The sequence below is a fragment of the Phoca vitulina genome, unplaced genomic scaffold, assembly GCF_004348235.1.
Source record: "Phoca vitulina isolate PV1807 unplaced genomic scaffold, GSC_HSeal_1.0 scaffold25, whole genome shotgun sequence".
Classification (NCBI taxonomy): domain Eukaryota; kingdom Metazoa; phylum Chordata; class Mammalia; order Carnivora; family Phocidae; genus Phoca; species Phoca vitulina.
Window position 1 is genome coordinate 28,027,986 of NW_022589728.1, and position 27,691 is coordinate 28,055,676.

At 35.5% G+C, this 27,691-nt stretch overlaps 1 protein-coding gene across 1 annotated transcript in view; it reads right to left on the minus strand.

The window, feature by feature from the left end:
- Window positions 1-242: 242 nt before the first annotated feature.
- IL7 (interleukin 7) overlaps window positions 243-27,691 on the minus strand; it is a 46,352-nt gene continuing 18,903 nt past the window's right edge. Inside the window, exons 3-5 of the mRNA XM_032421790.1 lie at window positions 3,792-3,872; window positions 2,591-2,722; window positions 243-548 (exon numbers count right to left, since the gene is read on the minus strand). Coding sequence (XP_032277681.1) covers window positions 429-548; window positions 2,591-2,722; window positions 3,792-3,872 — 333 coding nt within the window. The 3' untranslated portion in view covers window positions 243-428. The remainder of the gene's footprint in view (window positions 549-2,590; window positions 2,723-3,791; window positions 3,873-27,691) is intronic.

Here is a 27,691-nt window from a genome sequence, read left to right on the forward strand (position 1 = left end):
CAATTTCCACTCTCATGGTAGTATGCTGGTGCATAAAATTATTTTGATAATAAAGCAATGTTAATTTTTAATTCCTGCTTATATACTTCACAGATTTTATATGTCTTCTTCTGAAATTTTAAAACAGGTTTAAAAAGTATTATTGCAACTAATACCTTACTTGGATTGTCTTACAAAAATCACAGAATTAATACTGATTGATATATGTCCAAAAACATATGAAGGTTTGTCGATTGCAGCCTTTGGTTTCCACTGTTTATATCCATCTTCTAGTAGCAATTGAGAAATTGCTCTAATCCGCTTTTACCAGGATGCATTCTGTAACTTCTAGGGTATTCTACCCCCCGCCCCAAGAATTGTACAAGAAGATAGATTCTTGAAGGATACAACTGAAGTTCATACGTCTTTATATTGCCACTCCATATTTTTCAATGTTCTTTGGAGCCCCTCAAAATTTTATTCCAACAAGTTTTTATCTTTTGTAGTAGTATCCCTAGGGAACACAAGCTCTTTTGTTTTCTCTGTTCCTTTACGGATTTATTGTCTTCCTAGAAAAATATATAAAAAAAGTTTTAAATTTCTATTTAAAAAATACACATTTTAAAATGTTCAATCTTTAATTTCCATCATGTTAGGTTATGCTGAAGGTTTACTAACTAACCAGGATGGCTATTTTCTTCATATACTTGTTTTCTAGTTTATGTTCTATAAAAGTAGTTCGCTCATGTCTTTTGCTTATTACCTATTGATGTTCTAACTTTGTTGCTTTATAAAAAAATTGGTGCTCTGATATTTTCCCTAGCTTCTTTTATTTTAAAGTAATGGCTTTAAGGGGCACCTGGGGGGGGCTCAGTCGGTTAAGTGTCTGACTCTCCATTTTGGCTCAGGTCATGATCTCAGGGACGTGAGATGCAGACCCATATGGGGCTCAGGCACTGGATGTGGATCCTGCTTAAGATTCTCTCCCCCACCTCTCGCCCCTGCATGCTCTCTCTCTCTCTCAAATAAATAAATCAATAAAACTCCAAAAAAATAAAAACTAAAGGAGTGGCTTTAAAAAATGTAGCTTAAAGGGATCCAATTTCTAAGAGGTACCTCTCCTTTTATTAACATTATAATGAATATTTTCAAAACGAACCATTAAAAAGGAAAAGGGAAACATAAAAAAGGAAAAAATTCAAAGGGAAACATAAAGGAATTAAGTTGAATAAAAAGCTGATGAAGAAAGAAAATTATACAATCACTCTCACCAAAGTTTTAGTGGGTTGGACTTCACCCAGGGAAGGTAGTTTTATTCCTTCCTTAAAAACAAAGTCACATTTATAATATTGAATATTAATCCTTTATTGCTCCTTTCATTAATGGCATTGCTAAATTTTATATTGCTGTCAAATTCATCTAATCTATTTGAGAATCTACTTTATTTTTTGATAGTATGAAAGAAGAATAATTTCATTTAGAAATAGAGTATCGGAAAAGGAAAAAGCAAGACAGGTTAGTTTTCTTTTTCCTTTTTCTTTTTAACAATTTAGGATGTTTATTTTTAAATTTTTTTATTTCAAAGTTTTTATTTAAATTCAAGTTAGTTAACATATATGGTAAAATTGGTTTCAGGTGTAGAATTTAGTGATTCTTCCCTTACAGATTTATAGAAAAGAGAACAGTAGAAATTTCATATAGAGGACTAACATAAGTAAGGGGGCAAAACTGGAAATAAACTTGGCAAATCCAGGACACCAAGAGGAGACTGGCTTGCATCAAATAGATAATGTGATGATAAATGAAGTGGTTCACAGTCTATCATCTTCATCATTGTCAATAGGGCTCAAGGATAATCTTATCATCTTACCTTCTGTGGGCAACTACTGGTATTAAAAAAATAAAAACACACAAGACCCTTTTTCTGTCATGAAAATGTTAAAAATTTCTTTTTAAAAAATCATAAGAAACCTTTTGGCTTTGTGAGGCAGCTGGTAAAATTTCTGAAGGGGGGGTTGTGGTAATAATAATATATCATTTATTGAAACCTTTCTAGTACTAAGCACTTTACATGAATTATGCTATTTAATTAACCCTGTCACCATCCTATAAAGTAGATACTGTATTTTTCTCCATACTGTGGCTTAGTATCAAGATTGTGTCTTCCAAATTTTGTTTTGTTATATTTCATAACCACTAGCAGACAAGTAGGAAAAATTAGCCCTATACTTAACAAAATTATTGAAGCAAAAAAAAATTATTGGACATATATATATATGTTTTAACATGTAAAGATATTTGTTAAATACATTTGATTATCTGTTTTATTGTCTATGGGTTCTTATAAATGTGTACATATGGGTTAAAATTATTAATGAGATTTAGAGGTAAAAATTTACCATTCCCACCCAAGTTATCACATTAACCTCCTTCAAAGTTATCATAGCAATGAGGTATGCACTCACTTATTTTTACTCTGCTTCCATAATCTATTTCAACTTTAGGTAATAATAAGCAGTTAGAATTCTATGATAATAGATATGATCATTAGAGAATTATAGCATCCTATCACAGGACTAGTTGATATTTTTGTTCAAAGGAAACAACTTACCTTGGGGGTACAGTTCAACAATTGTAATGTGCCCTGTGAAACTCTTGATAAGTGGAGATTAAAATCCTCACTGTTATTCATTTTAACAAACTGCTTCAACTTGCGAGCAGCACGATATAAAAACATACCTTCCTATTACAGGAAAAAAAAATCAGAAGCGTTGTGGTTCAAATAAAATATTAAAAAATGACAAGCTTTCCTAAAGAGCCAAAAGCCAGAGCTGTATTGCCACATAATGCCCCACCTCCACCCCAGATTTCCATTCCAGTTAATCACATGACTGACAAGTAACTAGACTAAAACTGTTTAGCTCCTGAGTGACAGTCTGGAGGGCCTGGAATTTGGCTTAATGGTTATTTGACTTTTTGAAGTCTCTTTTCTTTATAATATAAATTTATGATCTTATCACTTATGGATGAACATTTAACAAGATTATTCCATTTTTAAATGAGACAACCAAAGGAGAGGGCTTCTGGAGGCAACAATAATGAAAGGTATGTGGTTTCTCTTCTTATTTTTGTACCTTTTGAGCTATGGATGAATAGCTGACAATGATAAAAAAGGGTCCATATTCACCTCAAACAAGTCTTTCAAATATTTAAAGTAAGAAATTAAAATAAAAAGAATTTATGAATATACAGTGTGATACTATGAGGTTAACTCAGCTACTCTGAGTTTTAAAAAGACTACTGAATATCATACTAGTTTCTCTAGAAGGAAATGACACAAACTTTTGTTGTAAGGTTGGTAAATTTTAATATTCCACTGACCAGAGGTAGTAGTTGTTTGAAAATAAGCAAATATTGAAAGAAAAAATTTCAAAGTCCTAGAAGTAAATTATGCTGATGACTTATGTTTGTGTGTGTGTGCAAGCAATCACTCTAACAAGCATTTTCCTGCATAAGAATGTCACAAATAAGGGATATGTGTGTCTTTGAATTCAGCAGTTTTAGCATTTTCAAAGTGAAAACTGAAATGCTAAAATAGAAAAAAATATTTACAAAACAAGCATAGGGCTTTTTGTAAAATAAAAGTATAAAAGAAGACAATAGTATAATTTAATAGGTCAGTGGGAATTGTCTGGTTAGAACGAAAAGAATATGTTATTAATATAATGAATATAATTATCTAACACATACAAATAATATAAGCTTCTATAAAATCAAGCTTAAATGACATATAAATTCCAAATAATTATTACCTTATTATCATCACATGCATGTTTTTTTAAAACTTTAGGTTCATTATTCGGGCAATTGGTACGATTTTTTATCATAGTGTCCTGTAAAAAGTAATTATATAATAGTATGGTTAAATTGGGGACTTTTCTAATATATAACAATTTTAAAAACAACAATGTTATAATACTTGGTCTTAATATGTGCATTTTAAGGAAAATAACTTTAGCATGGCTCAGCTGACTAGGCATAAAGAATAGTTTTCTATAGTTAAAGAATAAACAAGTATATACACAAACCCTCACACATTTAGAGCGTCTCCCAGACTCCATAATTTAATCCCATAAATCACTGAGAGGATCTGGTTCATTTGGGGAAATAGAAGTACCTATTTTAGAAGTTATACTATGTAGACAAAGTACAATAAATTCTGAAATCATGAAGTTGAGATGCATTTAAGAGGTTTTCCAGTCCAGTTTCCTGCCACTAAAAAAGAGCAACAAAAAGAATTTACATAAGAATAAGAGAAAACCTCTTGACAGAGTGAAGTTGAAATTTATTCTACAGCATTTTTTTTGAGGATTTTATTTATTTTATTTGAGAGAGAGAGAGAGAGAGCGAGAGCAGGAACACAATCAGGGGGAGCGGGAGAGGGAGAAGCAGGCTTCCCGCCGAGCAGGGAGCCCGATGTGGGGCTCGATCCCAGGACGCTGGGATCATGATCTGAGCCGAAGGCAGACGCTTAACGACTGAGCCACCCAGTTGCCCCTATTCTACAGCATTTTTAACAATCCAATTTGTCTGGGATGTTTGAGATAGAACTTTGCTAAGAAACAATGGGATCAAGTGTGTGTGTAACAACATAGGAGTAGGAAAGCAGACACTACTTGTTCATTTTTTATTTCTAAGGAATGTAGTAGTAGAAGGTGGGGATTACCCAAATCTGGAATTTAGTTGAGGTATTAGGAAGAATTTCCTAAGGATTCAGATTCTCTTCTACACAGGATTGGACTAGTTCTGTCAAGCAAATTAACAATTCCATGCTATCAGAGCTTCCAGAAGGATTTCAAGCAATCTTAGCCTGTATGTTGTCACCAAAGAAACAGGGTAAGTGGAAGAATGGCTTTAGTCATGGGCTTCTAGTCTTCATCTGTCTCTCAGAAAAGTGTGCCTTACTCTGGTCACCTGTGAAAAGTGTAAATGGTCTCTGGGTTTATCCTGACTTTAATTGTATTTACTATCTGCTTTACTGTAGGAATTAGTGTTTGAACATTCATTTAATCACCCAACGCTTACTATCAGTCAATGTGCAAGATCCCTGCCAAGCCCGAGGAGAAAAACAGACTAAGAAAGCACAGTCCCAGTTTCTTGTTGCCATTTGATATAAAGGGCAGATACTACATCATCCCTTGGACACTTTTATATCACTTATCTTTGTTAAGTGTATGCTTTTGTAAACAAAATATTTGTTAGTGCCAGTCTCCTCAGTCATACTGCAAATATCTTAAGTGCAAATGGATATATTTTCTATAACTAACCTCATGTTGCCATTATACACATTCCTGAAGAGGTAGTAAAGAATTAACATTTACCTATTAAATCATCTTCCTATGGGTTTCCATTTAACTCAAAAAAAAAAAAAACCCACAATAAATCGTACATACATTTCTCTTTGATAAAACATAGAGCATTTCATTTTTGCCATGCCATTATTAAAAAAAAAAAAAAAACCTATAAGAGAGACTCTTAACTATAGAGAACAAATTGAGGGTTGATGGAGGGAGGTGGGCAGGGGATAGGATAAATGGGTGATGGGCATTAAGGAGTGCACTTTTTTTTTTTAAGATTTTTTATTTATTTGAGAGAGAGAACATGAGAGGGAAGAGGTTCAGAGGGAGAAGCAGACTCCCCGCTGAGCAGGGAGCCTGATGCGGGACTCCATCTCAGGACTCTGGGGATCATGACCTGAGCTGTAGGCAGTCGCTTAACCAACTGAGCCACCCAGGCGCCCCAAGAAGGGCACTTGTGATGAGCACTGGGTGTTATATATAAGTGATGAATCACTAAATTCTACACCTGAAACTAATATTACACTGTATGCTAGCTGGAATTTAAATAAAAATTTGAAACACTAGGATAAAAAGAAAATAGACAAATGTGCATGTTTTCCAATTTACCAAAAATATTATGCAAAAATACAGCATAGAATTAGTACTTATTTCTTGGATCATTTTAACAAATTGCATGGCACATGAATATGTGAAAAGCCACTTGGTTAAGCCATTGCTCCAATGAATTTTTAAAAAACTCATTTATATGTAGGTATATGTTTTTATATGTATGTATAACATACAGAAAAGTAATGTTATACTAGTTGATTTGTTTGCCAAATGTTTGCTACAGTATATAAAGATGTTACTATACACTAAAAGACTGACTCCTGTAGAGGTAACAATTACTGACTTCAGTGCCTTTATGAATACGTTAACAGGTATATATGAGTGCATATTACAGTTGGTTTCTGAAATTGTTTTTATTCAAGCCTGATAAGAAGGATGGCTCAGACTAAGGTTAATAGAATCACGGAGTTGGAAAGAACCTTAGATATCCATCTCTTTAGTTACTTTACTTGATTTACTTTGCCAATAATAATTTCTTATAAGCATCATGACATGTTTGAAGATTTCTTCATATTTAATATGGATATGGAAAATTAAAAGAGAAAAGCCAGGATCACAATGACTGTGAACTGCAATATTTTCCAGTATAAAACATAATGTTATATAAATTGTTCTAAAAATACATAATGTCTTTTCAATCTATAGATTTACATGTCTTTCATTTCAGCATAGTTTTCTTCTTTGAATTACTTCCCTTGCACTTGTAACAGTATCTTCTTCAGAAACACTAATTGTGTATACAATGGATTTTCTATTTCACCTTTTCTTTTATATATTTGTCTTTGATTTTTTAAATTTCATTTTTTGTGGTTTTCTCCACCATGTCTTCCATATGCCTGTTCTAACGGGGCACTTATTTCTGGTTTCCATTTTATTCTCCACTTTTTTCCTAAACCTAAAGAGCTCACCTTCATTTTCTCTGTTATCTCTTCTCTTCATACTGTATTATTTTTTAGATTTTTTTTACTTTGGTTTCTTAGAGAGTGTTAAGAAGAAAAATCTGACATTTTCTACTGCTTTCATAGGTAATTAATCTTTGATCTGAATTCTTCATTTTCCTTATCTATGTTTTCATTTGCTTATTTACATGTTCATTTGCTCATTTATTTTGGTAGTATCAATGCATAGTCTTTTCTTTTTTATTTTCTGCAGATATATATATATATGTATATATATATTTAAATTCAATTAGTTAACATATAGTGTATTATTAGTTTCAGAGGTAGAGGTCAGTGATTCATCAGCCTTATATAATACCCAGTGCTCATTATGTCATGTGCCCTCCTTAACGTCCATCACCCTGCTACCCCATCCCCTCACCCCTCCCCTCCAGCAACCCTCAGTTTGTTTCCTATGGTCAAGAGTCTCTTTTGGTTTGTCTTCCTCTCTGGTTACATCTTGTTTTATTTTGCCCTCCCTTCCTCTCTGCTTCTGTTTTGTTTCTTAAATTCCACATATGAGTGAAATCCTATGATAATTTACTTTCTCTGATTGACTTATTTCATTTAGCATAATACCCTCTAGTTCCATCCACATTGTTGCAAATGGCAAGATTTCATTTTTTTGGGTGGCTGAGTAATATTCCATTGAATACATACACACGTATATATATACAACATCTTCTTTATCCATTCATCTGTCGATGGGCATCTGGGCTCTTTCCATAGTCTGGCTATTGTGGACATTGCTGCTATAAACACTGGGGTGCAGGTGTTATTTTCTGGTTAACTTTGAAGGGATGCAAAACTAAATTGGATTATTTTTCAGCTAGTATTCAACTCTTCCCTCTACCCCATAAGAGGATGTATCAGTTTTCTAGGGCTGCTGTGGCAAATTACCAAAAACAACAGAAGTTTCTTTTGTCACAGTTCTGGATGTCAGAAGTCCAAAAGGAAGGTATCCATTTGCTTGCCTCTTCTTTTTTCTGTTGGCCACCAGCAGTTTTTGGTGTTCCTTGGCTTGTAGCCACATGATTCCAGTCTCTGCCTGCAACTTTATCACCTGCTTCTCTATGTGTGTGTCAAGTCTCCCCCTGCCTTTCTCTCTTTTTCTTCTTTCAAGTTTTTTATTTAAATTCTAGTTAGTTAACATACAGTGTAATATTAGTTCTGGTATAGAATTTCGTGGTTCAACACTTACATGCAAGACTTGGTGCTTATCACAAGTGCCTTCCTTAATCCCTATCACTTATTTAACCCATACCCCCACCCCGCTCACCTCCCCTCTGGTAACCATCAGTTTGTTCTCTATACTTAAGTGTCTGTTTCCTGGTTTGCCTCTCTTTTTCTCCCCCATGTTCATTTGTTTTTTTCTTAAATTCCACATATGAGTGAAATCATACAGTATTTGTCTTTCTCTGACTTATTTTACTTAGCATGATACTCCCTAGCTCCATCCATGTCACTGCAAATGGCAAGATTCCATTCTTTTTTCATGGCTGAGTAATATTCCTGTGTGTGTGTGTGTGTGTGTGTGTGTGTGTGTGTGTGTGTGTAACATCTGGGTGCATGTATCCTTTCGAATCTGTATTTTTGTATCCTTTGTGTAAATACCTAGTAGTGCAATTGCTGGATCATGGGGCAATTCTATTTTTTTAAAGATTTTAAAAATTTATTCATTTGAGAAAGAGAGACACACAGAGCACAAGCAGAGGGAGAGGCAGAGGGAGAAGCAGACTCCTCGCTGAGCTGGGAGCCCAGACGTGGGGCTTGATCCCAGGACCTGGAGATCATGACCCAAGCCGAAGGTAGACGCTTAACCATCTGAGCCACCCAGGCGCCCCAGGGCAGTTCTATTTTTAACTTTTTTGAGGAAACTCCGTACTGTTTTCCAGAATGGCTACACTAGTTTGCATTCCCACCCCTACCTTTCTCTTATAAAGACACTTGTGATGGCCATTTAGGGCCCAAATAGATAATCCAGGATAATCTTATTATGTCAAAATTCTTAACTTAATCACATCTGCAAAGACTCCTCTTCCCTATAAATTTCTAAAGATTTGAACCTGATATCTTCAAGTGGCCATGGCCTCCTATAGAGAAGTATTTCCCTGACCATTGATGTTGAGTTTGACCAAAAGCCTGTGCTTTGGATAGTGGACATTTGCAAACTGGACAAGAGCAGAGGTTTGAAATGTATTTGCCCAACTGAGTTTGGCTACTTGTACTCATGTCTTTCAACATGAGGAGAATAAGTCTCTGGTAGCAGCTTGTTCATTATCTATTACTACATAATAAATTATCACAAAACTTAGTAGCTTAAAACAACAAACATTTATTACTATATAGTTTCTGTGGGCCAGAAATTTAGGAGGAGCTTAACTAGGTACTTCTGACTCTGTCTTCCATGGGGCTACAGTTAAGATGTTGGCCATGTCTGTAATCACCTAAGGCTTGACTAGGACTAGAGGATCCACTTTCAAAAGGCGAAATTGTTACCAATGGCAAGATTTCATTCTTTTTTATTATATATTATATATTTTCCATTATATATTTATGTGTGTGTGTGCGTGTATATACATATATATACTCCCCACATCTTCTTCATCCATTTATCAGTCAATAGACATTGGGTTCTTTCCATAATTTGGCTATCTTTGATAATGCTGCTATAAACATTGGGGTGCATGTATCCCTTTGAATTAGTATTTTTGTATTCTTTGGGTAAATACATAGTAGTGCAATTACTGGATCATAGGGTAGTTCTATTTTTAACTTTCTGAGAAACCTCCATACTCTTTCAGAGTGGCTGCACCAGTTAGCATTCAAGAATGCAAGAGAGTTCCCCTTTCTCTGAATCTTTGCCGATACTTGTTGTTTCTTGTGTTGTTGATTTTAGCCATTCTGACAGGTGTGAGGTGATATCTCATGTTGTATCTCATATTGTAGTTTTGATTTGTATGTCCCTGATCAAATGGTGTTGGGAAAACTGGACAGCAACATGCAAAAGAATGAAACTGGACCACTTTCTTACAAAATACACAAAAATAAATTCAAAATGGCTGAAAGACCTAAATGTGAGACAGGAATCCATCAAAATCCTAGAGGAGAACACAGGCAGTAACCTCTTTGACATCGGCCGTAGCAACTTCTTACTAGATATGTCTCTGGAGGCAAGGGAAACAAAAACAAGAATAAACTCTTGGGACTTAATTAAAATAAAAAGCTCCTGCACAGTGAAAGAAACAATCAACAAAACTAAAAGGCAACTTATGGAATGGGAGAAGATATCTGCAAATGACTTATCTGATAAAGGCATAATACCAAAATGTATAGAGAACTTACAAACTCAACAAAAACGAACACCCAAAAAATGAATAATCCAATTAAATAGGCTGATGACATGAATAGACATTCTTTCAAAGAAGACATACAAATGGCAAATGGTCAACAAACTCAAAATGATACTCAACATCAGTGGTAATGACTTTTTAAATAAAATTCCAAAGGAATGATTCATGAAAGAAATAATTAATAATCTGGATTTCATTAAAATAAAAACTTCAAAACACAGGCATATACATATATATTTCCCCTGATTACAGTAATTATAGTAGCACTACCCATATTTATATATGTATATAATGTAATATATAATATATAATATAGTAGCACTGTGTGCAGTATAATTACATATTTATTATGTTATATTGACATACACATACACCTATCTCTTTGAAAACAAAGTTTGCAAAATAAACTTTTTTAGAGACTTGTTTACTAAGGTTGTTCACATAGATAGGCAGGAATCAAAAGAAGATTAATATGCTATCATCTAATGACTGCGTCTATGATTAGCCTTGCAGCCATAGTAACTAATTAAGAATCTAAGTGTTTTTAAATGATGCCTTTCCACCCAGAGGTGATTTTTACCTAGATAAGATGAATACCAATGTAGGAGTATAACATTCTTTTTCCACACAAGGTCACATAAAGTGGCTCAGCATACATTCAAATGGCAGATTCCTGCCTTACCCATATCGACCCCCAGACATTTTTTTTGGTTGAGATATAATTGGCATGTAACATTAGTTTCAGGCATACAACAATGATTCAATATTTGTGTATATTTCAAAATGATCACCACAGTAAGTCTAGATAACATCCATCACTATACAGTTACAATTTTTTTCTTGTGATGAGAAGTTATAAGATCTACTCTATTAGCAACTTTCAAATATACAATATGGCACTCTTAACTATAGTCACCATGCTTTACATGATAGTCCCAGGACTTACTAATTTTATAATGGGAATTTTGTACCTTTTGACTACCTTCACCCATATTCCCGCCGCCCCCACCCCCGACTCTGAGAAACAAACTGAGGGTTCTAGAAGGGAGGGGGGTAGGGGGATGGGTTAGCCTGGTGATGGGTATTAAAGAGGGCACGTATTGAATGGAGCACTGGGTGTTATACGCAAACAATGAATCATGGAACACTACATCAAAAACTATGTCATGCATGTTGATTAACATAACATAATAAAATAAAATTTAAAAAGCAGACAACATATATAGTTATATGTAACACATACATATCACAACAAATTTTGGTGAATCATAGGATATCACGTTATAGGCCTGCATTGAGGGCATCTTAAAAAACATCTTATGAAATGCATTGTCATATTTATAGTAGAGATGTTAATTAAGAAGTTATCCATTGGACTCTGAGAAACAAATTGAGGGTTCTAGAAGGAGGGGGCTGGGGGGATGGGTTAGCCTGGTGATGGGTATTAAAGAGGGCACGTACTGCATGGAGCACTGGGTATTATACACAAACAATGAATCGTGGAACACTGCATCAAAAACTAATGATGTAATGTATGGTGACTAACATAACATAATAAAATAAAATTAAAAAAAAAGAAAGTTTATGGAAAAAGTAGAAAAAGAGGGAAATAAAGAATGGTATCTTAGTAATAATGATGATATAATTGACTTTTTAAACTTAATAAATATTTTCTGAACAACTTCAAGATTAAGGTGTGGTTCTCAGCACAGAAGATTCAGAGATGAAAAAGTACTCCTATGGTACTTTCAATCACAGTGTTGAATGTGTGCTTCTGTAAAACACACAAAGCTTAACTACATGTCTCTCCTATTCTCAGAAAGATCCTTTGAGTTCACTGCTATCATTACTCCTTTATTACACCGGGACATAATATACAATTTCTTTCAAAGGAAAAAACTGAGGCATAAAGAGACAGAGTAATTTGTCCAAAGGCACAGTTAGTGGATGCTAGAATCAAAATTATGCTTAGGCCATCTAACTCCAGAGCCCTTTTCATAACTGTAATGCTGTAACTGCTTTCTTTGGGAATAGTTATATGACATATTTGTTATATAATAGGAATTTCTCAGTGGAGACGCCAGTGTTTCAAGAAAAAGAATAGATAACTAATTAAATCAAATTGAGTCTAAGAGGAGGCCATGTAGAATAAAATCTCAAGTGCATTTTTAGAGTTGTTACTTCAAGGATACAGGAGGATATGTCTCTCTCCAGACAGAGGGAATGAGAAGACTGACATATTTCTAAGAATTTTTGCTTTAATATTGCCATATATTGTATGTAAAGATTGTGACTAGTCTCTTTGCTCTTTACAATAATTTTTATTAAAATAAAATATTCCTGGGCACCTGGGTGGCTCAGTTGGTTAAGCGACTGCCTTCGGCTCAGGTCATGATCCTGGAGTCCCGGGATCGAGTCCCGCATCGGGCTCCCTGCTCGGCGGGGAGTCTGCTTCTCCCTATGACCCTCCCCCTCTCATGTGCTCTCTCTCTCATTCTCTCTCTCAAATAAATAAATAAAATCTTTAAAAATAATAATAATAATAATAAAATAAAATATTCCTGGGGCACCTGGGTGGCTCAGTCGTTAAGCATCTGCCTTCGGCTCAGGTCATGATCCCAGGATCCTGGGATCGAGTCCCACATCGGGCTCCCTGCTCAGCAGGGAGTCTGCTTCTCCCTCTGATGCTCCCTGCTCTCATGTGCTCTCTCTGTCTCTATCTCATTCTCTCTCTCAAATAAATAAATATAAATCTTTAAAAATAATAAAATAAAATAAAATAAAATATTCCTGGGGCACCTGGGTGGCTCAGTCGTTAAGCGTCTGCCTTCGGCTCAGGTCAGGATCCCAGGGTCCTGGGATCGAGCCCCACATCGGGCTCCCTGCTCCGCGGGAAGCCTGCTTCTCCCTCTCCCACTCCCCCTGCTTGTGTTCCCTCTCTCGCTGCGTCTCTCTCTGTTAAATAAATAAATAAAATCTTTAAAAAAAATAAATACAATAAAATATTCTTTGTAGACATACAGATGGCCAACAGACACATGAAAAGAAGCTCAACATCACTCATCATCAGGGAAATACAGATCAAAACTACAATGAGATATCACCTCACACCAGTCAGAATGGCTAAAATTAAAAACAGGAAACGACAGATGTTGGCGAGGATGTGGAGAAAGGGGAACCCTCCTACACTGTTGGTGGGAATGCAAGCTGGTGCAGCCACTCTGGAAAATAGTATGGAGGTTCCTCAAAAAGTTGAAAATAGAAGTACCCTACGATCCAGCAATTGTACTCCTAGATATTTACCCAAAGGATACAAAAATACTGATTCAAAGGGATATATGCACCCTGATGTTTATAGCAGCGTTATCAATAATAACCAAATTATGGAAAGAGCCTAAATGGCCATTGACTGATGAATGGATTAAAAAAATGTGGTTTATATGTATAACACACACACACACACACACACACACACACACACATCCACACACAGAAATATTACTCAGCCATGAAAAAGAATGAAATCTTGCCCTTTACAACAATGTGGATAGAGCTAGAGAGTATTATGCTAAGCGAAATAGGTCAGAGAAAGACAAATACTATATGATTTCATTCATATGTGGAATTTAAGAAACAAAACAAACAAACATGGGGAAAAGAGAGAGGGGCAACCCAGGAAACAGACTCTTACTTATAGAGAACAAACTGGGGGTTACTGGACGTGGGCAATGGTATGGGTTCAACAGGTGGTGGGCATTAAGGAGGGCACTTGTGATTAGCATCAGGTGTTGTATGTAAGTGATGAATCACTAAATTCTACAACAGAAACTAATATTGCACTGTATGTTAACTGGCTGGAATTTAATATTCTTCTTTGTTTTCTTTGATAATATTTTTGAAGTTTATTTTATTCATAGGGTGACCACACACCCCAGATATCTGGGACCATTCTGGATTGCACCAGAATGGCAGCCTATTGGTTAGCTTCCTCTTGCATTCTTAAAAGTGTTCTAGTTTGGGCAATAAATTTTTTGCTCACCCTATTTGTACTATGGTACTTTGATTATTGGTTTGCATGGTATAGAGTTTTCCTACCTTTTTGTTTTTTAATTACTTTGAACATAACTAAAAAACACTTTTAATGTCAAATATATTACCTGCTTGCCATTATTCAATTGATACTGAGATATATGATGAAAACCTTTTTAATTTCTCTCCACTGTCCCCACTAGAATCACCCACCTGAGGTGATAAGTATTAGCAGTTTGATGAAAATATCCTTCTTGCTCAAGAAAACCTATGTATGTATGTAATGTGCATATAAGCCTACAAAATTCACTCATATATCTGCATGTATAAGATATTTGAAGGTATTTTCCTTTACCATTTTTTAAAAAAGCGTTCAGGGTATATATATTATTACTCTTCTTGTTATGTATTATTTTCACTTTATATAGTGACTATCATTCTAGGTCAAATATATCTGGAACAATTTTTTTCATTACTGTATTATATTCCACATCCAGTGTATTCTATGGTTTATTCAAAAGTTTTTAATGTTGAACAGTCAATATTTGCTCCTACAAACAGTTCTACAATAGGCATCTTTGTGTGTGTATACATATATATTTGTCCGTGCATATTATCCCCTTTGACTTGAATGCTTACATTTCTGTAGAATTCTTTCCCCTCATTGAAATTTGCTTAAGAAAATGGTATATTCATTTTTAAAATTATTCACACTTTGACCAGCAAATAAGGGAGCCCATTTGGTCACACCCTTGCCAGCAACAGATGTCATCAGCCTAACATTTTTACCAATCTTGATATGTGAAAATCTGTGCCTCATTGTAGCTTAAATTGGCATGTCTATTACTATTAGAAAATGAGCATCATTTCATCTTGACAATTTGCATGTCCTTTTATATAACTAGCCAGTTCTTATCCATTCTTAGGTTGTCTTTTAATAACCAGTTTGTACATTTTATATAAGAAATATTTTAAAGCTTTCCATGTTTTATTTCAGTTGTATCTCTCATATAATGCATATTTTTGTACAATTAGTCTTAATTTCAGACCTTAATTCTTTTTTTTAACATTTTTATTTTTTTATTATTTTATTATTATTATTATTTTTAAATATTTTATTTATTCATTTGAGACACAGAGATAGAGAGAGAGAGAGCATGAGCAGTGGGAGAGGCAGAGGGAGAGGAAGAAGCAGATTCCCTGCTGAGTCAGGAGCCCGATGTGGGGCTCGATCCCAGGACCCTGGGACCGTGACCTGAGCCGAAGGCAGACGCTTAACCATCTGAGCCACCCAGGCGCCCGACCTTAATTCTTATTTATTGTTAGATATCCATTATTATTTCTTTATGCTCCTTTTCATTTGTTTTATAATTTTGGCATATAAAAGATAATTCTTAAAAAGTGTTTTCCAAAAATCTATTAAAATTATATTCTTTCTCAATATAAATGGTAAATATATCTCATATAAATGTTCATTCTGAAATACGAAGAGGGATTTATTATCTTTTTTACTTTCTTTCAGTCCTCCTGTAACTACATGTTTTGCATATTATTAGTTTTTAGGTAGAACATATTATTGTTGTGTTTTTATATTTATAATAACTATCTAGACATCACAAAACAGTTCAGTATTTAATAGTAGTCATTTTATAGTATCATTTCTTCGTTACTGAAATATATTAATACCTTGTTTGGCTGGACTAATCTTGCAGTCAGATTTTTGTTGTGATTGTTTTAGATAAGAAAGTTGTATCCTTACTGAGCTCTGTGTATTTTTATTTTCCTTGGCACATTGATTAAAATTTGCCTATGTGTAGGATTGTGGACTCATGCTCCTGTTATTATAAATCTTAGTAGAGATTGGTCAACTGGAGGTAAAAATGGGTGAAAAATTGGAGGGTAGCCTAATTTTATTTTCCTTTATTGGAAACCTTCTCTCTTTATTTTTCCAGGATGATGCTTGTTTGCAAAATTTCTCTTTGAAATATACTAGTGTTTGTTTCTTATTATTATTGACATAATCAACAGACTTTATATATATATTTTTAAAATTCAAAAAGAGATCTCCCTTCAATTCTGGAATTTTTGCTTCTATTTTATTTGTTACTTTTTTCTTACAATATGTATAGTTACCTTTGCCTTTTCCTTTCTTTTGGGAGATCTTTACATGTGTGTCCATGAAAAGATTACAACATAAAGTCGCTCTTCTTTTTTACACACACATTATTATAATATAAGCCTTTACCTTCCTATCTTAGTGAGATAAACTTTCATTTTCCAATTTATTTCTTTTTTTTTTAATATTTTGTTTATTTATTTGAAAGAAAGACAAAGAGAATGAGAGAGAGAGAGAGCACGAGTGGGGTGAGAGGCAGAGGGAGAAGCAGACTCCCTGCTGAGCAGGGAGCCCCAATGAGGGGCTCGATCTCAGGACTCTGGGATCATGATTTGAGCTGAAGGCAGACACTTAACTAACTGACTGAGCCACCCAGGCACCCCTGCCATGTTATTTCTGAAAGTCCTCATGGTATTATCTAATGTTTACTCTGTAATAACTCCTCAGTTCTTCCACTTGATCTCCTCAACTTGCTGTCAAGATCTTCCTCTAGAAATGATGATGTTCATGAATTCACCACTTTTCTTGGGTAGAGCTAGTGAGAACAAGTAATGTTCCCCCTCTAGTTGTGGAGAGGAATCGCAGCCTTTTGTGTCAAAGCATTTTTCTGGCTGTTGGAACTCCAAACACATTGTGTTTGTGAACACTGTGTTTTCTTTCCTTATCTTATCAATTCCTCCCTCTCTTCATTTTCTAGCAGTCACATGATTTCTGGGACTTAATCCGCTCCCACTTCTGGGTTGGACTTTAATTGGTTTAAGACTTAGACACTAAGTCAATAAGAGTTACCTGATCTTCCTTGTCAAAGTAATTGGCTCAAATAACCAAGATCTAAAGCATTCAGGTCCTTGGTGTTCTAGTCATAACAACTGTTTCATAGGTAATCCAATAAAAATATAACTAACTGGTTATATGCAAGAGAGTGATCATTCTTCTGGATCTGAAAGAAGCAGTAAACTCTGGTTGCTACTGGAAAGCTACAGCATGAAGCCAAATGACACATAGAGAAATGTAGAGTGAAAAGAACTGTAAAAAAACGAAGCTGATAGATAAATGGATAAAAAAGATATGGTACACACACACACTGGAATATTACTCAGTCATAAAAAGAATGAAATCCTGCCATTTCCCACAACATGGATTGACCTACAGGGTATTTTGCTAAGTGAAATATACAGAGAAGGACAAATACCACATGATTTCATTTATATATGGAATCTAGAAAACTAAAAAAAATAATGAAACAGAAACAGACTCACATACACAGGAAACACACTGTTGGTTAAGAGTGGAGAGATCTAGGGGGGAGCAGATGAAATAGAGGTACAAACTTTCAATTATAAAATAGTCATGGAACTGTAATGTACAACATAGGAAATATAGTTAATAATATTACAATAACTTTGTATGGTAACAGATGGCAACTAGACTTATCAGGGGATCATTTCACAATGTATAAAAATATCCAATCACTATTATGTACACCTGAAACTAACAAGATATTTTATGTCAATTATACTTCGTTTAAAAATAGCCAGTAAATACTCTTTAATGTTGAAGTTCATTTATGTTCAGTTTTCTACTACTTGTAGGTGAAAGCATACTAACTGACACACCTTCTTCAGCCTGAAGGATTTCATAACTAATATTCTGGACTCTGGCTGTTCTAAAAACAGCCCCCCCTTCTGACGCAGCTACTTCTACCAATGAAAATCTATGGCTCGCTTTTGCCCTACTTTCACATGGTCACCATTAGCATTAGAAAAGGTCTCTAGTCCTCTTAACTTGAGATTTTTAGAGCAACTCATTTCCAGTTCCAGAGAGAGGAGGGAGTTCCTCCTCCTGTATTAAAAAAAAAAAAAAAGAAAGAAAGAAAAACAAGAAAACAACCCAAAACACAGTCACATTTCCTATCCTCCCAGGCATGTCCTCTTCCTAGAATGATTGATAGTGCAGACAATACCCAACACAACAACAATCACCACCACCATTACACCCCAGAATCCTTGACAAAGCAGAGTCACAAACAGACCAAGTGAGAAAACTAGTGATAGGCAGAGCTAGCCTACAAACACAGGTTGGCCCAGTTACAAAGCTCATGCTTTTTCTACTTCACCAAGGTTGCCATCCAAGTAAGGTGAACTTGATTAAAAATTTTTAATCAACAGAGTTTAATAGAAGAGTTGAGAATATAAGTTCCAGCCAAAAACCAATAAAATATATTCTTTTCTGAATCCTGAACCCTATCCACATGATATGTCTTATAATCTTTCTTGTTTGCTTATACATTCATTTATGTACCTACTTAAAAAATTTACTGGATATACACGCATATTCATATTTTATGCATATATTATAGAATGATAAATGCCTTAATAGTAGTCAAGATAAAATGCTATAACAGATTACTTTTGACTGGTCTTATGAATGAAGACCTGAGCTTGATATTAAAGGGTGGTTAAATTTGAGTATGTGACTATTTGGGGAGAAAGACAGGAGAAGTAGAAAATTCCAGAATGAGAGAACACAGAGCAAAGGCACAAAATGGTGGTACAAAAATTTGGGGCTCCTTTGAAAAACAGTAAGTAGTTTAGTTTGGTTGTGGTATAGAGAGTATAAGGGGCAATGTGGAGTGGTAGTTAGGCTAGAAATCAGACTGGGAGCAGATAATGCTTTCCAAATGCCCAGATAAGGTATTAATTCCGCATTCAGTAGCCAATGAGTGGTAACCTATGGAAAGTTGCTGGGCAGGGATATAGCATGATTTCAACTCTGCCTTATGATGATTAGTACATGTTGGGGAGGTATTCACACTGTATTCTTGACTGTGATGCTCATCTACTTTGCCTGGGGAAGCAAATTAGGTGGTGAGTAGATGTAAATTATGAGAGAAATGCAGTGTGAGGAGGTAGATATAATTTACATGAGAAATACAGAAGAATTAGAAGGAAGGCTGTAAGAATTCTGTCTCACTGGAAATACACAACTGGGGTAAGTCTCGCTGAATAAAGGTCCAGATTCCAAGATATTTGGAAATATCTTAATAGGTAAACAGGCATTCTTTAGTTTGGAATAGTCACTGTGAAAGAAATGATAAATTAATCAACTCCAAATGTGTAACCATGTCCTATATTTTCTACCAAAAATGTAGGAGAAAGAAAAATACAGTATATATATACACTCACCTATGTTTGTCTTGTCTAATGTTTTGGATTGCTCTATTTCTGAGAATTCACCCTCAATAGAGAGGTTTTTAGAAGAGAACAGATACCAAGTATATGCAAAGGCTAAAAAAGCACATCCTTATCAAACTCTGTATCCTTGCCTTCCCTTTGTCTACTGCCCAACTTTGCTGGGTTAATCAGGGGGGTGCAGAGTAGCTGAAATTTTTTGGCTTTAGTATTTACTTTTTGTTATGACACTGAATATATATTAATTATGCTCTGGTATTAAAGAAACAGGAGATACTTAATAGCCAAAATATGTTTCCTACTAAATTTTATGCTAAAATTCTAAGGTAAATATATAGTACTACTAATTAACAGCTATAAATTTATTAACCAAAGTTCTGAGGCTATCAAAGTATAATAATGTTACTTTCCTAATAATGTTATAGTCCTTCCTATAACCAAGAGTAGCCCAAGTAAAACAGCTCTAATTAAATATATTGTCATTTTGCTACTCACTTAATTACATTCAGAAAAATAGCATGTTTAGTATTATATGTCTCCATAGTACATAAACAATAGCAGAAATAAAAAGTTAAATGCTTTAACAATTAATATTAATGATCATTTACTATAGAGAGCACACCAGGAATAAAAACAAAGAGGATCAGTCCAAAAATAACATTGAAAATGATTGTCTTATCAAATATTTCAAAATAATATCATGAAAGTGCCTCCAAAGTGCTTTTTATGCAGAAGAGTTAGAAAAGAAAACTTATGTTTGTAAGTTTCCACTTGTAGAAATACCTCTACAGAATTTTTCTGATGAGGCTCAAAATAAGAAAAATCAAACAATCAGCAACATTCATTAAAAATACAGTTCTATACGGGCGCCTGGATGGCTCAGTCGTTAAGCGTCTGCCTTCGGCTCAGGTCATGATCCCGGGGTCCCGGGATCGAGTCCCACATCGGGCTCCCTGCTCGGCGGGAAGCCTGCTTCTCCCTCTCCCACTCCCCCTGCTTGTGTTCCTGCTCTCGCTATCTCTCTCTCTGTCAAATAAATAAAATCTTTAAAAAAAAAAAAAAATACAGTTCTATGAATGCAGAACAAAGGAGGACACTACAAAAGGATAATGAATAAATCTTAGTTTTTAAACCCATTCTTTATCTTGTGCAAAATTATATACGCATTGGATGCCTTTTCTGGAGGTGAGTATATATTTTCTATTCATGAGATCCCTCTCCAGCATTACCAACACACCCTAGATACATAACTTGGTATTTTACTCATTCATGTTAATCAAAGTGTGTTTATCTAAGATTGAAGATAATAAACTGTGTTCCAGGAGTTCTATGATTAAACAATTGGCAGATTTCCCTAAATATCAATGTGCAATATTAAGTACAGACACTGAATAATCACTGAAACCTGGTGGCATATCCACCTGTAGTTGGTACAGTGCCACAGATCCAAAAGTTATGCACATGCTACTCTGGGTGTGTAGGAATGTCATTATGAGATAGATAGAAAAGTTTCATACGTGGCAACCATTCTATGTTTCTTCTAAATAGACTGAAGTCCTACATCAATGCAATGAAACGAACACTGAAACAGAGGTGTGGGTGGTTGGATCCTAACATTCCACTATTGGCATTAAATAATTTTTCAGCAGTAATGGACCTCAGAAATTATGCAAGCCAAAGTTCTAGTTTTATGAATTATAAAAGCGAGGCCCTATAGCAGTTAATTGACTTGTTCAAAGTCCCAAAGCCAAAGTAGCAAAGCTGGGACTCTGACCCAAACATTTTTATTTCCAGACCAACAATCTCCCTATAACAGTGTGCTGACAAGATTTAGCCTCTCCTTGAATTACCTCATCTGTAAAATGAGTACACTGAGCTTGAGCCGTGGTTTTCCAACACCCTGTTCCCTGTAATCCTGGGGTTTCTGGAATGACTCAGAGGCCACTGAAAATAGGCATAAGATGATACAGAACACTCAAGGCTCGAGGCCTCACTGTTCTATGTAAGATTTATTTGAAAAAAAAAACGTGGATAAATACAAATTTGAAAACTACAGTTATTAATGATTCATTTCTAAGTTTTAAATGAAAAGTCATCACTTACACATTTGAATTTTAATAGAATTTCACTCTCATAAATCAAGCAATTTATAGCCATTTTAAAATATTAAAGGTTTTATTTGCTTCTGTTCTTAAGGGTGTGAAATAGAAATTTAGAAGCCATTGTTGCAGAAATATTTCTAACATGAATAAGATTTTAAGAACCATCACTAATTGAATGCTTACTAAGTTACAGGGATTGTTTCATCAACTGTACATATACTAATTCATGTTATCCATATAATAACCCAATGAAGTGTGGATACTAATTTTTATCCCCATTTTAGGAATAAGGAAATGAAGACATAAAAAGGTTAAGTAATTTATCCAATGTCACATAGCTAGCAAGTGGCAGATTTAGACTGAATATTCACACAGGGTTCAGTGAGTCATGACATAAATGGGTTCATTCCAAAGTATTCACTGTTGGATTATTATTATTTTTTAAAGATTTTATTTATTTTTTGACAGAGAGAGAGACCGCAAGAGAGGGAACACAAGCGGGGGAGTGGGAGACGGAGAAGGAGGCTTCCCGCAGAGCAGGGAGCCCAATGCGGGGCTCGATCCCAGGACCCTGGGATCATGACCTGAGCTGAAGGCAGACGCTTAACGACTGAGCCACCCAGGTGCCCCAATATCAATATTTTTTATTGATCGTTTAATAACAATCCCATTTACAATTACACCAAAAACCATATGATATCTAGGAATAAATCTAACCAAAGAGGTAAGTTTTATATTCTGAAAATTATAAAACACTGGTGACAAAAATTGAAGATGACACAAAGAAATGGAAAAAACACTCCATGCTTATGGACTAGAAGAACAAATATTGTTAAAATGTCTATAGTACCCAAAGTAATCTACATATTTAGTGCAATCCTTATCAAAATGCCACTAACATTTTTCACAGAGCTAGAACAAACAATCCAATGGAAAAAAGATAGTCTCTTCAACGAATGCTGCTGGGAAAACTGGACAGCAACATGCAAAAGAATGAAACTGGAACACTTTCTTACAAAATACACAAAAATAAATTCAAAATGGCTGAAAGACCTAAATGTGAGACAGGAATCCATCAAAATCCTAGAGGAGAACACAGGCAGTAACCTCTTTGACATCGGCCATAGCAACTTCTTACTAGGTATGTCTCTGGAGGCAAGGGAAACAAAAACAAGAATTAACTCTTGGGACTTCATCAAAATAAAAAGCTCCTGCGCAGTGAAGGAAATAATCAACAAAACTAAAAGGCAATTTATGGAATGGGAGAAAATATTTGCAAATGACATATCTGATTAAGGGTTAGTATCCAAAATATATAAAGAACTGGGGCCCCTGGGTGGCTCAGATGGTTAAGCATCTACCTTTGGCTCAGGTCATGATTCCAGGGTCCTGGGATCAAGCCCCACATCAGGCTCCTGGCTCAGCGGGGAGCCTGATTCTCCCTCTCCCTCTGCCTCTCCCCACGCTCATGCTCTCTCTCTCCATATCTCTGTGTCTCAAATGAATAAATAAAATATTTGAAATATATATATAAACAAAATATATAAAGAACTTACAAAACTCAACACCCAAAAAATAAATTATCCAGTTAAAATATGGGCAGAAGACATGAATAGACATTTTTCCAAAGAAAATACACAGATGGCTAATAGACGAAAAGATGCTCAACATCACTCATCATCAGGGAAATACAAATCAAAACTACAATGGGATATCACGTCACACCAGTCAGACTGGCTAAAATTAACAACACAGGAAACAACAGATGTTTCGAGATTGAGGAGGAAAGGGCACTGTTGGTGGGAGTTCTAACTGGTGCAGCCAATCTGGAAATCATTATGGAAGTTCATCAAAAAAGTTAAAAATAGGGGGCGCCTGGGTGGCTCAGTCATTAAGCATCTGCCTTCGGCTCAGGTCATGATCCCAGGGTCTTGGGATCGGGCCCGCATCGGGCTCCCTGCTCCGCAGGAAGCCTGCTTCTCCCTCTCCTACTCCCCCTGCTTGTGTTCCCTCTCTCGCTGTGTCTCTCTCTGTCAAATAAATAAATAAAATCCTTTAAAAAAAAGAAGTTAAAAATAGAACTGTCCTGGGGTGCCTGGGTGGCTCAGTCAGTTGAGCGTCTGACTCAATTTCGGCTCAGGTCATGATCTCAGGGTCGTGGGATTGAGCCCCGTGTCGGGCTCTTGCTCAACACGGGGTCTGCTTGAGATTCTCTCTCTCCCTTTCTCTCTGCCCCCACTCAAATAAATAAATAAATAAATCTTTAAAAAAATAGAACTGCCCTACGATCCAGCCATTGTACTACTAGGTATTTACCCAAAGAATACAAAAATACTAATTCAAAGGGATACATGCACTCTGATGTTTATAACAACATTATCAGCAATAGCCAAATTATGGAAAGAGCCCAAATGTCCATGAACTAATGAATGGATAAAGAAGATGTGGTATATATACCATACACAATGGAATATTACTCAGCCATAAAAAAGAATGAAATCTGCCGTTTGCAATGACATGGATGGAGCTAGAGAGTCTATCTTTCCTTCAGCTCTTCTAATATAGTCAATCTAGTACTTGGTCACTCATATTCTCTCATTAATAAAATTCTATGAGTCCTTAAGTTGAAAGTGATACATAAAGTTCAGGCAAGTAGTAAGGCAGTTAGAAAGTAAAGTATGTAAGCATTGATGATTACAAATTCATATTTGGCACATTTTTAATTGCTGACTGTCATACGTGTAGGATAGTATATAATCATCACTGCTTATTAACCTTAAGATTGGTGAGTGATTAAAATCTCCCAAAATGATCAAGTGCATACATTGGTAGGTTTGCAATCAGTTCTCCAGATCTGTGTAAATCTCAACTTCTGTTCCTTAATGGTTCAGGTAAACATTTGCTAAGCATCTGACAATTGTAATCTGCCAACTCAAAGATGGATCATATACTCTCTAAGAACTCTAGTGACTGAAGGGAAAATTACAGTTTTAATAGGGCTTTGAAGAATGAGAAGTCTTAAGGAGGCAAATGAAAGGGAATAGAGGACCACTTGAATCAAGCTTGGAGTCCAAGGTTTTCAATGCAATATTGTATGCATTTATGAATTATGTGTTAGTGGTTATGTGTAAGCTGTTAGGTATTGAACATGAGTATAAAAAGACCAGCCTTCCAGACTGGGTTCTAATCCTGTGAAGTTCACAGTTTTGAAAGAAAGATCAACTCTTCAAAAATTACAACACAAGGGACTGCATGGAGCACTGGGTGTTACACGAAAACAATGAATCGTGGATCACTACATCAAAAACTAATGATGTATTGTATGGTAACTAACATAACATAATAAAATTAAATTTAAAAAAATTACAACACAAGGAGATAATGCTGATAATCATAGTTAAAAATGTTTAGAGAAAGCAACGAATTCAATATTGGGAGCTTGGGAATTGCATTAAAAGTCAATCGGAGGGGGAGATGAACCATGAAAGACTATGGACTCTGAGAAACAAACTGAGGGTTCCAGAGGGGAGGGGGGTGAGGGAACGAGTTAGCCTGGTGATGGGTATTAAAGAGGGCACGTACTGAATGGAGCACTGGGTGTTATACACAAACAATGAATCATGGAACACTACATCAAAAACTAATGATGTAATGTATGGTTATTAACATAACATAATAAAATTTTAAAAATGTAACCTGAGGGAAAAAAAAGTCAGTGGCCCTTTGTGGATTAAGCTTAGGTGAAGATATGAGTGTAGAAAGTTTAGAAGTTAGGCTGTGATCAGATCTTGGAAAGCCTTATATGCCAACTTGAGGAATGTCGACTTGGTTTTCTAGGACTAGGTAATAGGGAGCCATTGAAGACTGTTAAACTTCAGAATGGCAGAATGAGATGAGGACTTTCAAAATGTAACTCATATAGCTCGTATAAAATAAATGGGAAATGGGAAGCACACAGAAAGATGGATTATTTCAGCATTCAGAGCTTACATATGGCAGCTGATGTCCTCTGAAAGTTTAGGAGTGTGTGACTAGTGATATTGTCATTCAATAAGTTTTGATCATAAGAAAATACAATGGAAAACTTGAAGATTGTTAAAATGTAGTTCTTGCACTAAGAACACGTAAATGAAAAGGCAGTTAATACTGAGTGGATAGAGGAGCAGAAGAAGAGTGTCTTAAGCAGACTCAGCACTGAGCACAGAGCCCAACACAGGGCCAGTCTCATTACCCTGAGATCATGACCTGAGTCAAAACCAAGAGTTGAATGCTTAAACGACTGTACCACCCAGGCGGCTCCATGATGTGCCCCTTAATTTTGTTAATTCCATTTTCTTTATCCATTTTGGGAAAATTTTTCCTTTATCATAGGTTATTTTACTCTTCCATTTGATGGGTTTTCTTTTGTAGGAACAGTGATCCATAAATTGACTTATTATTGTCTGGGGTGTTTATGCACAGTTGCCATGTTTTTTCCATCTTTAGTTTACAGGGGACCACTCTATGCTGATATTTATTTGACCCCATATGTTTCTTCTCACCTATCAGAGAACATTGTCTCTTTCCTGCACTTCTAGGTGAGGTCATGGTATTGTCTATTCCATAATAACTTTTTCAAGTCCATTGCGGTGTTTGGTGAGCTGCCTTTCTTGGGGAGAGAGTGGTCACTTGGCCTTCAAGGTTCCCTTCCTATTAAGAGGAAAGCATTGACAGAGAGTAGAATATTCAGGAAGTGATTTGTCCACTTCACTTGCCTTTCCCCAGCAGACATTTCCACTATCTTTCTCCAAAATGGAGCATTAGTGAGCTCTTTTTCAGAATTTTGTCCACTTTTGCCACCATCTGTATGAGTTTTCTATAGCTGCCATAACAAATGTCCACAAACTGGGTGGCTTGAAACAACAAAAATATATTTTCTGGAGGCCTAAATCCAAAATCAAGGTATTGGCAGAGTTCTATGCCTCTTTCCTAGATTTTGGAGGCTGCCAGCCATCCTTGGCATTCCTTAGCTTGTAACTACATAACTCCAATCTCTGTCTGTCTTCACATGGCTTTTACTCTGTGTCTCTTCTCCTGCTCATCACTTCTAAGGACCCTTGTCACTAGAATTAGGGCCCACCTAATCCAGGTTGATCTCATCTTGAGATTCTTAATTATATCTGCAAACACCCTTTTTTCAAATAAGATCATATTCATAGGTCTCAGGTACACAGAGCAATTGGGGTGCCACCATTCAAACCACTACACCACCTATATTATTATTTTTGGAAGGGTGTTGTTTTAGGACATGCTGTTAGTCATGTGGGTTCCTGAAAGATCTTTCTCATTTTGGGGCTGCCAGTTTTCAATGACCTTTTTTTTTTTTTTTTTTGCATAAAGAAGTGTCTTTTCATTAGTTTGATTCTCTATTTTATACTTTTGTACAGTTTTAGGTACCCAACTTCAGCTCATTTCAGTGGGCTTCAATCTGTCATATCACCCTGGCAGTACATTCAAAATCATGAATACCAATGATACATATACCTTTACACTCTATTGTGTGATCATCTAAAACAGTATGTTAAAGCCCACTATGAAGGCTAGAACATGTTATATCATTTCTTCATTTTAATGAGATCATAGTAGTTTTCAAAACAGAAATGACAGGCTTCAACAGATTCAGAGTACTCATAATGTCACATCCTTACAAATTTTCCAATTAAACTCGCTCTATTTCCACTTATTAGATTCTCTTTTCAGTTTTCTGAATTAGCCAAGAATGTAGAGAGTTTATTCTGTGCAAACAGACTAAAATTTCCTTTCATATGCCACGTAAAGAAAACAGGACTATGTGATCCATCCACAGATTTCTGCTTATGCTTTTTCTTTCTGTTTTAATTTCTGTTGCAGATATAAGGTATCACCCAAAAAAACCAGTGCAACGTAGTCTAATGTTCTTGCTGGTCCAGATATGTGTATAAGCTCAGGCACAGGCCTGAGATCCCAAATTTATAATTATTTAATTCAAACTTGTA